The sequence below is a fragment of the Globicephala melas genome, chromosome 18 (assembly GCF_963455315.2).
Source record: "Globicephala melas chromosome 18, mGloMel1.2, whole genome shotgun sequence".
Taxonomy (NCBI): domain Eukaryota; kingdom Metazoa; phylum Chordata; class Mammalia; order Artiodactyla; family Delphinidae; genus Globicephala; species Globicephala melas.
In genome coordinates, this window is record NC_083331.1 from 1060351 (window position 1) to 1072810 (window position 12460).

Sequence of the window (12460 nt, forward strand, 5' to 3'; positions counted from 1 at the left end):
GCGTACGGGGAGAGGAAGGGGTGAACAGGTGGATCGCAAAGGACTTGCAGGGCAGTGAAACTACTCTATGGGAGACAGCAACGTGGATACATGTCATTGTACATTTGTCCAAACCTACAGAACACCAAGAGTGACCCCTAATGTAAACTACGGACTTTGGGGACAATGATGTGTCAATACAGGTTCTTCCATTATAAAAAAAAGCCCCCCTCTGGTAGGGTGGTGGTGACGGAAGACCATGCACGTGTCGGGGAGAGGGCACGTGGGAACTTTCTGTACCTCCTGCTCAAGAGTGCTATGAACCGAAAACTGCTCTAAAAAACAAAAGTCTATTTTAAAAAATCTTTGTGACCTTGGATTATGCAAAGCCATCTTAAATATATCAAAAGCAACAAAAGAAAAAATAGATAAATTGGACATCAACAAAACTAAAAATTTCTATGTTTCAAAGGACATCATCAAGAAAGAAGACAACCACCGAATGGGAGAAAATATGTGAGAATCACACATCCACTAAAGAATTTGTGTTATATATTCAGAGTTCACAAAGAACTCTTATAACCCATAAATCTTTTCTTTTTAAAGATTTTTTTTGATGTGGACCATTTTTATTTATTTATTTAAAAAATTTTTCTTTTATTTATTTATTTTTGGCTGCATTGGGTCCTCGTTGCTGTGCACAGGCTTTCTCCAGTTGAGGTGAGCGGGGGCTACTCTTCGTTGCCGTGCGCAGGCTTCTCGTTGCGGTGGCTTCTCTTGCTGCAGAGCACAGGCTCTAGGCGCGTGGGCTCAGTAGTTGTGGCTCACGGGCTCTAGAGCGCAGGCTCAGTAGTTGTGGTCCACAAGCTTAGTAGCTTTGCAGCATGTGGGATCTTCCCGGACCAGGGCTCAAACCCGTGTCCCCTGCACTGGCAGGTGAATTCTTAACCACTGTGCCACCAGAGAAGCCCCTATGTGGACCATTTTTAAAGTCTTTATTGAATTTGTTACAACATTGCTTCTGTTTTATGTTTTCGTTTTTTGGCTGCAAGGCACGTGGGATCTTAGCTCCCCTACCAGGGGTCAAACCCGCATCCCCTACACTGGAAGGCAAAGTCTTAACCACTAAACCACCAGGGAAGTCCCACAACTCATAAATCTTAAAAAGACGAATAACCCACAAATGACGTTAGGGCAACGAAGTTGCAGTCAGTCACCGCCCACCACCACTCTCTCTCCAGTGCTTCCTACTCCACCAGACTCTTCCTCCTTCTCATCAACCGTCAGTGATCTGCTAGGATAACTGGATATCCACATGCAACAGAATCAAGTTGCATCATTATTTCTCATGATATACAGAAATTAACTCAAAATGGATCAAAGACCTCAATATAAGAGCCTATATGTAAGAAGTCAGTCTTAGAAAAGAACACTGGCATAAGTCTTCATGGCCTTGGATCAGGCAATGGTTTCTGAGACAGGACAACAAGAGAAAAAAAGACATAAATTAAATATCATAAAAATTAAAATTTTCTGTGCTTCAAAGTTCACCATAAAAAAGTAAAAACAGGGACTTCCCTGGTGGCGCAGTGGTTAAGAATCTGCCTGCCAATGAAGGGGACACGGGTTCGAGCCCTGGTCCGGGAAGATCCCGCATGCCGCAGAGCAACTAAGTCCGTGCACCACAACTACTGAGCCTGCGCTCTAGAGCCCCTGAGCCACAACTACTGAGCCGGCGTGCCGCAACTACTAAAGCCTGGCACCTGGAGCCCATGCTCCACAACAAGAGAAGCCACTGCAATGAGAAGCCTGCACATCGCAACGAAGACCCAATGCAGCCATCCATAAATGAATAAATGAATGAATGAATGAATGAATGTTTAAAAAAACAAGGTAAAAATACAACTCACAGAAAGGGAGGACATATTTGAAAATCATTTATCTGCTAAGGGACTTTTATCCGAAGATATAAAAAATTGTTACAACTCAATTTTAAAGAGACAAATAACCCAATTTAAAAATGGACAAAGGATATGAATAAACATTTCCTCAAAGAAGATACACGAATGGCCCATGACCACAAAAAAGATGTTTGATACATTAACCACGAGGGTAATGCAAATCAAAATCACAATGAGATACCACTCCATACGAAATAAGACAGTTATAAACAAAAAACAGATAACAAGTGTTGACCAGGATGTGGAGAAATTGGAACCCTCATATAATGCTACTGGGACTGTAAAATGGTACAGCCACCTTGGGAAACAGCTTGGCAGTTCCTCAAAAGGTTAAACAATGAGTTTCCTTATGATCCAGCAATTCCACTCCTAGGTATACCCAAGAGGAATGAAAATATTAAGTCCACACAAAAACTTGTACTACACAGGAATGTTCATAGCAGCATTATTCATAATAGCCAAAAAGTTGAAACAATCCAACTGTCAATCAACTAATCAATGAATAAATAAAAATATGGCCTATCCTTACAACAGAATATTATGTGGCAATAAAAAGGAATGAAGTGCTGATGCATGCTACAATATGAATGAATCCTGAAAACATCAGGCTAAATGAAAGCCAGTCACAAAAGACCATATATTATATGACTTGATTTACATGAAATGTCCAGCATAGAGACAGAAAGGAGATGAGTGAGTGACATGGGCTGGTGAATTTGGGGGAAACAGGGAATGACCACTAACAGATACAAGGGCTTCTTTTTTGGGGTCATGAAAATGTTCTAATGTTAACGACAGTCGTGCTGTACAAGTCTATGATCGCACAAAGAACCACTGAATTGTATCCTTTAAATGGGCAGATGGTTTGGTATGTGAAATACATCTCAATAAAGCTGTCCTACAAAATAACCAATTATCACTGCAACGGACACTACCTGAGCACAGGCACAGACAAAGTGGGTCCAATGCAGATATTTTGTTTAAGGGAGCTCAGTGTTTAAATTTCTTAACATTTAAAAGAAAACTTTTAAATAATTAGAGTGAACTCTTCATAGAACATCTAAAATAAGTCATTCATTCCTAAAAATTTAAACCCAGGTTGTTTCAGTTAAAACTTAGAACAGTGGGACAAACCAGAAGGACACAGAAGGCAGCTGACAAGGGCCAGACCTGGCACAACGTGGGCAGCAAAATGCACAATGCCAGCAACAGACCACAATCCATTCTGAAGAAGAGCCCCTGAGTCAGCACTGACACAAATGAATAATCAGTGACGGCAGGAAACCTCTTCTTTACGGCAGAAAGCTGCAAATAAGCACAAAAGGAGATGATGGGATCAGAAAAATCACCAGTGTGCAACGACCGCACCAACTGTCTCAGGCCAGGAGTACCAAGGGATGCTAGAACTAATGGTTGAAATTGTAGGAGGAACAGGATATTTATATAAAGTATAACACCACAAATCATTTATTAATTACAAAAAGAAACAGCAACTTTACAATGGAAAAACCTGGCACACACCACCTTAACCGAAAGATCAAAGAGAAACCGCCCCGCTCCCCGCAAATGCGACAAACTGGATCACACTCCTCCTGACATAAAGGAACCACTACTCAGTAGTCCTACGAAAATGAATAACCCAGAACTATCAGGAGGGAACATCCAACAGACCCAAACTGAGGGGTATTTTTTTAAAGTAATTGATCTATACACATCAAATATGTCAAATTCATGAAAGACAAAGAAAAGCTGAGGAGCTTTCCAGATCAAAGATGACTTAGGACAACTAAATACAAAGTACTGAAAACAGTTACAAAAGGTATTAGTGAGACAACTGACAATATTTGAATATGGACTGCAGATTAGATAATAACAATGTGTCAACATTAAATTCTTGGTTTTGAAAATCATACTAGAGTTTTGTAAGACATTCTCCTATAAGAACCGCAGTGCAATTTGAAAATTCTTGATCACAAGAAAACAAACAGTGAAGTACTCAGAGGTATATGGGTATAATGTCTGCAAGTGCTCTCAAATGATTCAGAAGAAATGTGTTTAAATATACACATACTGTCATACAAACGCACGTACACGTGTGTGTGTGTGTGTGTGTGTGTGTGTGTATAATGAGAGACAGAGACAGGAAGAGTAAGAAATGGGACAAAATGTTAACAGCGGGTGAATCTTGGTAAACGGCATACGGCAATTCTCTCAACTACCCTTGTAGTATTTCCTGCATGCTTAAAATTACTTCAAAATAAAAAGATACAAAAAAGATAGCAGATTACAAAAATTATGAATAGGAACTGATACTGGTAATTTAACACAGACTCATTTAACATACTATTCTAAATGATCAAATAGATGTGATACAAAGCACACAACGTATTTTTTACAAGGTCTACTTGCTATTCTGTCTATCCTAAAAGACAAATCGTATTTTAAAAAGACATCAACTCAATATATTAATTAAGTTAAATATGATCATTAGACCTTTTTCAAGGTATAAAACTAAATAATTGGGACTTCCCTGGTGGTGCAGTGGTTAAAAATCCGCCTTGCACTTCAGGGGACAAGGGTTCGATCCCTGGTCCAGCAAGAACCCACATACCATGGAGCAACTAAGCCCATACGCCACAACTAATGAGTCTGCGTTCTAGAGCCCGCAAGCTACAACTACTGAGCCCGCATGCCACAACTACTGAAGCCCGCGTGCCTAGAGTCGGTGCTCTGCAATAAGAGAAGCCACGACAATGAGAAGCCCGTGCACCACAATGGAGAGTAGCCCCCACTCGCTGCAACTAGAGAAAGCCGCGCGCAGCAACGGAGACCCAACGCAGCCAAAAATTAATTAATTAATTAATTTAAAAAACTAAATAATTATTGAACTCCTTCCCAGCTTACTGAACAGCAGATCAGCAAGTAATCGCCAAAATTAGAAATTATGGCAGAATTGGGTTCCCTGAAACTAGTTTTCTTTGTTAGCACTGACAACGCAGCTTCATTTAATTCCATTGCCATATTCTTGTCCTACACTTAAGCTAATCCACTTAAAGGAAGGAATGCTTAACTGTAGCTGTTACCCAACAAATGGCTGCGGTAGGAACACATATAGGCACAAAGAAGCTCACTTGTAAGCCATGAAACAGAACATTGTACATCAAGAGCAAGATCTACTTTTCTTTAAACGATGAATTCTTTCCTTCAGCAACACTGTAGTCCTGCCTATCATTTTTAGATGACAAGTTTTCCAAAGCTTTATCTACATGCTTTATAAAAATATTTTATGTGTGTATCTTTAGACAAACTTTGTTTCCAAACTCCCAGAGCACTGTTTCCCTTTACAAAACAGTCACTTTTCAGCCAACTGAATTTTCCCCTAAAACAGAGACTTTAAAATTGGCTACAATATATGCAGTGTAACTTTCCCTGATTTTCCCATATATAATTAATGTTTTGATAGCTCCATATGGCCTGTTACTTTTTAAATCTGTCTCAAAGTTTTTCAACATCTTTTTTTTCCCTAACAAAAACTAGAGCAAAAATTAGATAGCAAAACACAAAGGGGAAAATTTTTTAAAAGCAAACCTAAGAAAATATGTGCCTCTTACCAGCCAAAAGGAATATACTGAAGATATAAAATTGACTATTAGCAGAAGGAGGATTAGCGACTAGGGTAGAAGGGGGCATGACTAGCCTCCCTGTGAGCTCTGCCCTACAAGGCAGCCACTCACCACGACCGCCTCTGAGAAAGAACTGAGAACTCGGGGCTCCCGTCAGAGACCTCGCACCCTACATGGCATCTTACAACTCATTTTCTATCACATGAATTATTAGCTTGAAAACAGAAGAAAGAGTTACACCCCGCTCGTGCCCCCTTAAAAACCTCACAGTTTACAGCCCAGGTAATTAGCTCAGATATGTGTCGGTGAGTGCAGGGCTCCCGGCTCATCCTCATCTCTCAAGTGGCTGGATATCTATGTCCTATTTGCTTATCATCTGCCCTTTTCTCCTAAATAGACCCCCACCGCTGTCCTCCTATTAACAATACCTAGAACAGGTTAAAGTAAACTTCCCGTAATTTCCTATACCATAAGCAGTATACCAGATCAAGAAGAAACAGCACAGCACAGCAAGCTGAGGAGGAGACTTCAAGGAGGCTACCAAGAGCTCAATAAACAGGAGCTAACTCCTGAGTGTATTTTAAATGTATTGTTTCCTTCAATTCACTCAACAATCCATATCCTCATTTTACATTTGGAGAAACTGAGACTCAGAGACGTTAAGTAACCTGCCTGCGATTGGCTGAACCTTGAGCCTGGATCTGTGTGACTCAACTGTGATACATACGGGCAGCCCACCGTACATGACTGCTTTTAATCTATCAAGGTAGCAATGTTCTAGAAAAGCAAATCATAAACTCTGAACTAGAATTCCATTTCTAACACAAATTTCTCCACTTTAGTAAATGATAAAAAGGTAGACACTTTGTATCTATAATATAACCTATTTAAACTTAATTTGTATTCCTAATAAATAACCTGCTAGAAATGGAATTTTCCTATTTTTATACTGGGAACACTCTCCGAAGGGTAAACACGTTAGTACCTTATTATCTACACTTGAGCAACTGTAATCCACAAAGATCAAATAGAGAACTCCAAGCCCGCCTTAAGGAAAGTCAGTCAAAATCTGAATGGAATTTACATGTTACAGGAGAAAATGATTCCGTTTCTTGGTAAAATGCACTTCCCACCTTTTTCCCTTCCCTTCCTAAGGCATACTCCTATCCCTTGGTTAGCAACAGCCCAATGACCCACCAAATGTTTCCATTTATTCAACCCTCTTCTACAAAGTTATGAATGAAACTGAAAATTTTCTAAGTACTCTACTGCATTGTGGTATTATAAAATAAAGTAAAATTCCATTTCTAAAAGATTCTTATTTTCTTTCAAACAACATGTTTCATAAATCTGCAGAGATAAAGTACTTTTAGCCATAATTAATTCAATCTACGAAAGTGACCACACATAAACCGTTCGGTTGTTGAAAGGATATAGTTTGGAGGAAGGAAGTTCCAGCTCAGGACTTGGTTGGCGAGGGCCAGGTAGCGCTGGAACACGGATGACATCTGGGCGCTGAGGTGCTCCCGCCTGCTGAATTCCTGCAGGACTTCCACCGTCAGCAGGAAGATCTGACGGAGGTCTTCTTCCTGCAGTAAATTAACCACACGTGTTTTTGTATCTAAAGCTTATTCAAGATATGTTCCCTTTTAGAACCATAAAACAAAACAAACAAACAAAAACCTTAAAGCTTCCAACAGAAAATATCGCTTCTTCAAGGACATCTTCCATTTTTAGGCCTGCTTTTACGTTACAGTGATGCCGGTCTGAATACATTTACTGTCACATAAATGCCACTCCCTAGAGAAGCAGGTCTTGACGACCACGACAGAGCTGAGGGCTCAGCAGCTTCAGTGGGAGCCCTCGGATTGAAACCAGTGCCTTCACACAACTTTACTTCAGAGCCAAACAATACACACGAAACAAAGAGCCCACACCATCTGCAATAACACTGAAATACACAGCCCTCTCTGGCATATAGCCAGGCCTATTTTTAAGGCCAGCGGAGTCCCACCAATTGAATTAGTTCTATCTAAACACAATAAGAACAAAATTAATAAGCTAAGGGTCTTAATAGTAGCATTTCCTTTTTAAGACTAGAATTAAATAATCTTAAACCGTCAACTATGTTCACCATACCTATCGCTTTACTATATCCTGTGAAATCACAACGCAAACCTTCAAGTATAGGCTATTGTTCAACTAGATAAAAGCAATGTCCTCACTCCATTAGCAACAAATTGAGTGAAAAGTGAGTGATCTAATAATTAAAACACAAGAACAAAAATACTGGTACCTGAAAAACTCTTTTGCAGTTGCCGTGGAACTCCATACTCAGTCCAATGTTGCTAGTTTTACTTGAACTTGAGAATTCACTCAATAGTGCAGTTAGAATAGAACAGGCCAGAGTTTGCTGTAATTATTTGATAACAAATCATTGTGAGGCATTATTTTCCCGATGCTTTGTTTCAATACAATATTTGTTCAAACATAATGAAACATTTGTATCTTTAGATCTTCCATGGTATCTTGAGATCTTATACCTACCAGCCAGAAAGTCAGATATGACAAGATAAAGATTAGCTCTCCTTTCCCAGTGGCCTTGGGACTGTTTAGTATTCCTCCTCACTCCAGTTACACAAATCTATCTGAGACCTGAACTCAGGACACACTCCTGAGTACTCCTACTAGTACTCAACTACAGAGTGTAAATGATATTTTAAGATGATCAGTATTTAACATATCATTTCATTGAATTCACACAACAATCCCTATCCCCATTTTACATTTGAAAGAAGTGAGATTCAAAGGGCAGGTAATTCGGGCCAGCTGAGATTTGAACCCAGGTCTGTCTGACTCTACGTTCTGATGTCTGTAAAATGTATTTCCAAATAGATGAAAAGTGAAACGGATTTTACGGTCTCCAAAACATTAACCACGTAGTACTCCCAAGTTTTTAAAATTGAAAATGACGATTTTCCTTCTCAATGGCTGTATCCAACAAGCGTCTACTCTCAACTCGCTGCTTTTATTCATGGACTATTCAGAGTCAAGGTGCCATGATGGGGCTGATACAAATTATTCTGGCAAGTTTCCAAGGGTTACAGAGAAATATGCACACTACCTCTGAACAACCGAAAGATTAAAGTCAAGATGATACTATTTATGCAGCTTATACAACAGCTGAGCACGGTCCTACCCGCCCACCAACTGCAACATCTTTGCTCAGAAATGCTTCTGATGTCAGTACCTTGACCTTACAGATGCTTATCTTGGCAAATCTTAGCAAATATACATAAAATTAAATTCCTAAAGATTAGCATGAGTTGATATTTGTTGAAGATGAATGATGGTTACATAGGTGACCAACAGACTATTTGTAGTACATCTGTATATTTGTGTATATGTCTAAAACTTTCCTCTAAGAAAATGTAAAAAAGAATTAAATTCCCATTTGCCTCAGTCTTAACTAGGGTAAGTATGATGTATAATGAGCAATTACGATGGCACACTAGCCCAGAGACTCAAGCAGTTTCTCAGACTTTTCCACACCAAGAAGCCCCAACAACACACAATACGTGCAAATACCCTTGGGAATCCGGGGTATACAGACAGGGCTGTGTTCAACAGTAAGTCCTCTGACTAGCTCCTTTAGCTTAAACTCTCTCTCTCTCTCTCTCTCCCCATCTCTCTCTGTAATTGTACTTCAAAATTATTGATACATCTGTTTTAACATTACAATGTCCCCTTTTACCCAATTTTCAAGAAAAGTGCGTAAGTTCAACTGCCTTTGCATGGACCCAGGCACAAGGAGGAAGAAACCAAGCATTAAAGAGCCTCTTACAGAGAAACAGTTTATCACATACTTCATCTTACAGTTGAAAGAGACCTTAGAAACACATCAAGTACAATCGTTCACTTTTTTAGTTAACAAAATTGTATTTTAAAAAATGGCTTTCTTTTAAAATGGTGATTAATGACCAAAGTGCCAGCAATCAAAAGTTCAGATACATTTAAATACCGTTGGGATCAACCATGAACAGTTTTTAAACACAGCTAGGCTTTGGTGGGGAAAGTGGGTAGTATTGAATTCAAATTAATGAAATTCAAAAGGAAAAGTTAACTTACAAGGATCTACCATGATGGATTACAAGACCATATGATCCTGAAAACAATCTTTCCCCATATTTTTTGCTCTTCTCCTACCCTTTCTAAATAAGACTTCAGTGAACAGGACACTATGAACAGATACCTAAATGTTTAAGAAAATGCGTCTTACTAAAAAAAGGAAACTAATTTTGGAATCTCAGGTGAGATAATCAATCTACTGAATACTGAAAACAGAATTCATGCACAACTTATACAAAAACATGCAAGCTGAAAAGAACCCAGAAGCACCATCAAACACAAACTTATCGTTCTTACCAATAAATTATCTATAGTAGTTTTGCACAAGTAATTTAGCCACAAATTGTTTTTTAGTGCCAAACTATATTCACCACAAAACAACATATTTTTAGACTATGACCATATTTAAATTTTTAGTAACACAACTCTAATTAATGATTGAAGCCAACACGTACTCACAATAAAGCTTTATTTTTCTGTGAAATAAACACTTCCTAGGATTACAAGCACATGTTTGTGGTCAGTGAGCGCAGAAAAGGGCAGGAGCAGTGAAAAGGGACAAGCTTTTTGAGGTTACTACTTAGGAAAAGGAAGAGTTTTTAAAAGTAAAAGCCTCAGCAGACAAACAAGGAGCCCTCGGTGGGATGGGACTGTTTTTGAGATGTAGCAATAAAAACATCCCACCACAACTACAAACTTCACGACAATGAAGTACAAGTTCACCCATAAAAGAAAGTGTGTTCTTAGTGCATAAGTATGAACAAAACACATTCTTATTGTGGAATTAGCTTGTTGAGCATAAGAATATTTTGTTTTTAAATAACTTTTTCTTCCTACAAAAATAACCATCCATAGATTACTACTGTAATATCTATTTACAGCTTTCCAATTCTGAAATGCAGTTATACATTATTTATTACAATACCATTACTATTAACCCAAGGTACTGTTTTGTATTCTACTTTTTCCACTTTCCACTTATGGAATAAAAGGACAAATTTTCCAAAACAAGTGTCTCCTTACCAAATTTACCACTCAAAGACTTAAGAAATACATAAAAATAAATTATGCAGCATGGTTTGTGGTAATGCCAGAAGTCAAATGTCCTGGCCTTGACCCACCTAAAATTACCAGCTTTATAAGAACTAAAATTCAGTAAGATATTTTCATCATTAAAAGATAACCAAACAGTTTAATTGCTCCTTAACCTGGAAGCCCTGAAAGGATTTGAGATTAGCATCATAAACATTAATTATAGGGAAATCCCTGGCGGCCCAATAGTTAGGACTTGGCACTGTCACTGTCAGGGCCCGGGTTCGATCCCTGGTGGGGGAACTAGGATCCCACATGCCGCATGGTGTGGCCAAAAAAAAAAAAAAAAGATTATACTACTGTGGCTCAGAGGTGCTAATTAAGAAATTCCTGGAGAATGATGAATAGGAAGCACTGATTGTACATTAAAAGAGCAAAGCACTCTGCACAGATCAGCAAAGCACTTCTCCCTATTCACAGAGGAATCAAGCACACACCGTGTGTCTAAGACGCATTACCCGATACGTTTATTCGTTTCCACAACCATTTATCAATTAAATCTCACTAACATAAAGTGACTTGCGGAGCAGGGGCACTGAGACAGCTAGGGAAGCTCCTTCTCGGGACAGAGAAACGGAGGAAGGAAGCGGGGGAAAGGCACCCACAAGTTCTTGTCGTCCTTACCCTTGTGGACGTTCCGTCTGCCTGCTTCACACTCTAGGTGTCAGGGGTCACCCCGAGTGTGTTACCTCTTGACCCCCCTCCCTCCCCCGACGGACCAGTGCCTCCAGGGCTGCCTCTGCCTCAGGCAGGGCTGGATCTTATTTCTGTACTAGAGATGGTGATGCCAATACTTCAGAGGGTCGGAGACAAAACCTGTGGTGGGTACTGCAGAGAGGTGAGTCTCAATGAAACCAGCTGAAAGGTGACGGACTGACTAGTAAGCAGCATATATGGGGTTGTAACACTGAAGTTAACAGGGATGAAGCCAGTATAGAGTACCATTAGTACAAATCTTAGACTTCCAAGAGGCTCACGTGGCAATGCTTCTCCAGGATCATAAAGAATTCAGGTAGTATCTTAATTTTCCAAATGCAGCAAGCAAACACTTTTAATGAAACTTCCTTCATGTAAAATTTTCCAAGAGAATCATTTCTAAGGCAATGATTACATGACGTGGTGACAAGGAGAGCACCTGGACTCTGCTGAAACACACAGGGCAGGGCTCCCAGCCTACGACACTTGGGGGCAGAGCCCCAAGCCCCGATGCGCGTCTGCCCACCGCTCTGCCCAATCACTCTGTCTGTGCCTGTCACTCGCTGCTGCTGGCCACTGGACCAGCACTAACAAGCAGTCCCAAAGTGACAGCTTTCATTTTCAGTAAGTCAGAAACCAAACAATAATCGTTATCACAACTATCTCCCAATAAATTCTGAGTAACAACACTCTGCAGTCTCTTTCAATAGTGCAGAAAAAGAAGTCAGAAAATCTGCGCTCTGAGAGTCCAAGATTTACCACTTCAAGTAACTGAGAGCAAACCACTTCATCTACCTGAGCCTCGATTTTCTTATCTATGAAAAGGGCTATTACCCTGCACACTGCAGAATTCACACGATTGTCCTAACCTTCAAATCAGATAACGCAACAAAAAGTACTATGTAAATGTAGCAGGTTCTGATAAGATATGAGGTGAAGCGGCAACAGTATTCTCATCCTTATCATAAAAAATAACCTATT

At 39.6% G+C, this 12460-nt stretch overlaps 1 protein-coding gene across 3 annotated transcripts in view; it reads right to left on the reverse strand.

The window, feature by feature from the left end:
* XPO4 (exportin 4) overlaps positions 1-12460 on the reverse strand; it is a 105569-nt gene that overhangs the window by 63258 nt on the left and 29851 nt on the right. For all 3 annotated transcript variants that reach the window (XM_060287794.2, XM_060287795.2, XM_070044065.1), the window contains 2 exons: positions 7860-7976; positions 6999-7152 (listed from right to left, as the gene is read on the reverse strand). In XM_060287794.2, coding sequence (XP_060143777.1) covers positions 6999-7152; positions 7860-7976 — 271 coding nt within the window. The remainder of the gene's footprint in view (positions 1-6998; positions 7153-7859; positions 7977-12460) is intronic.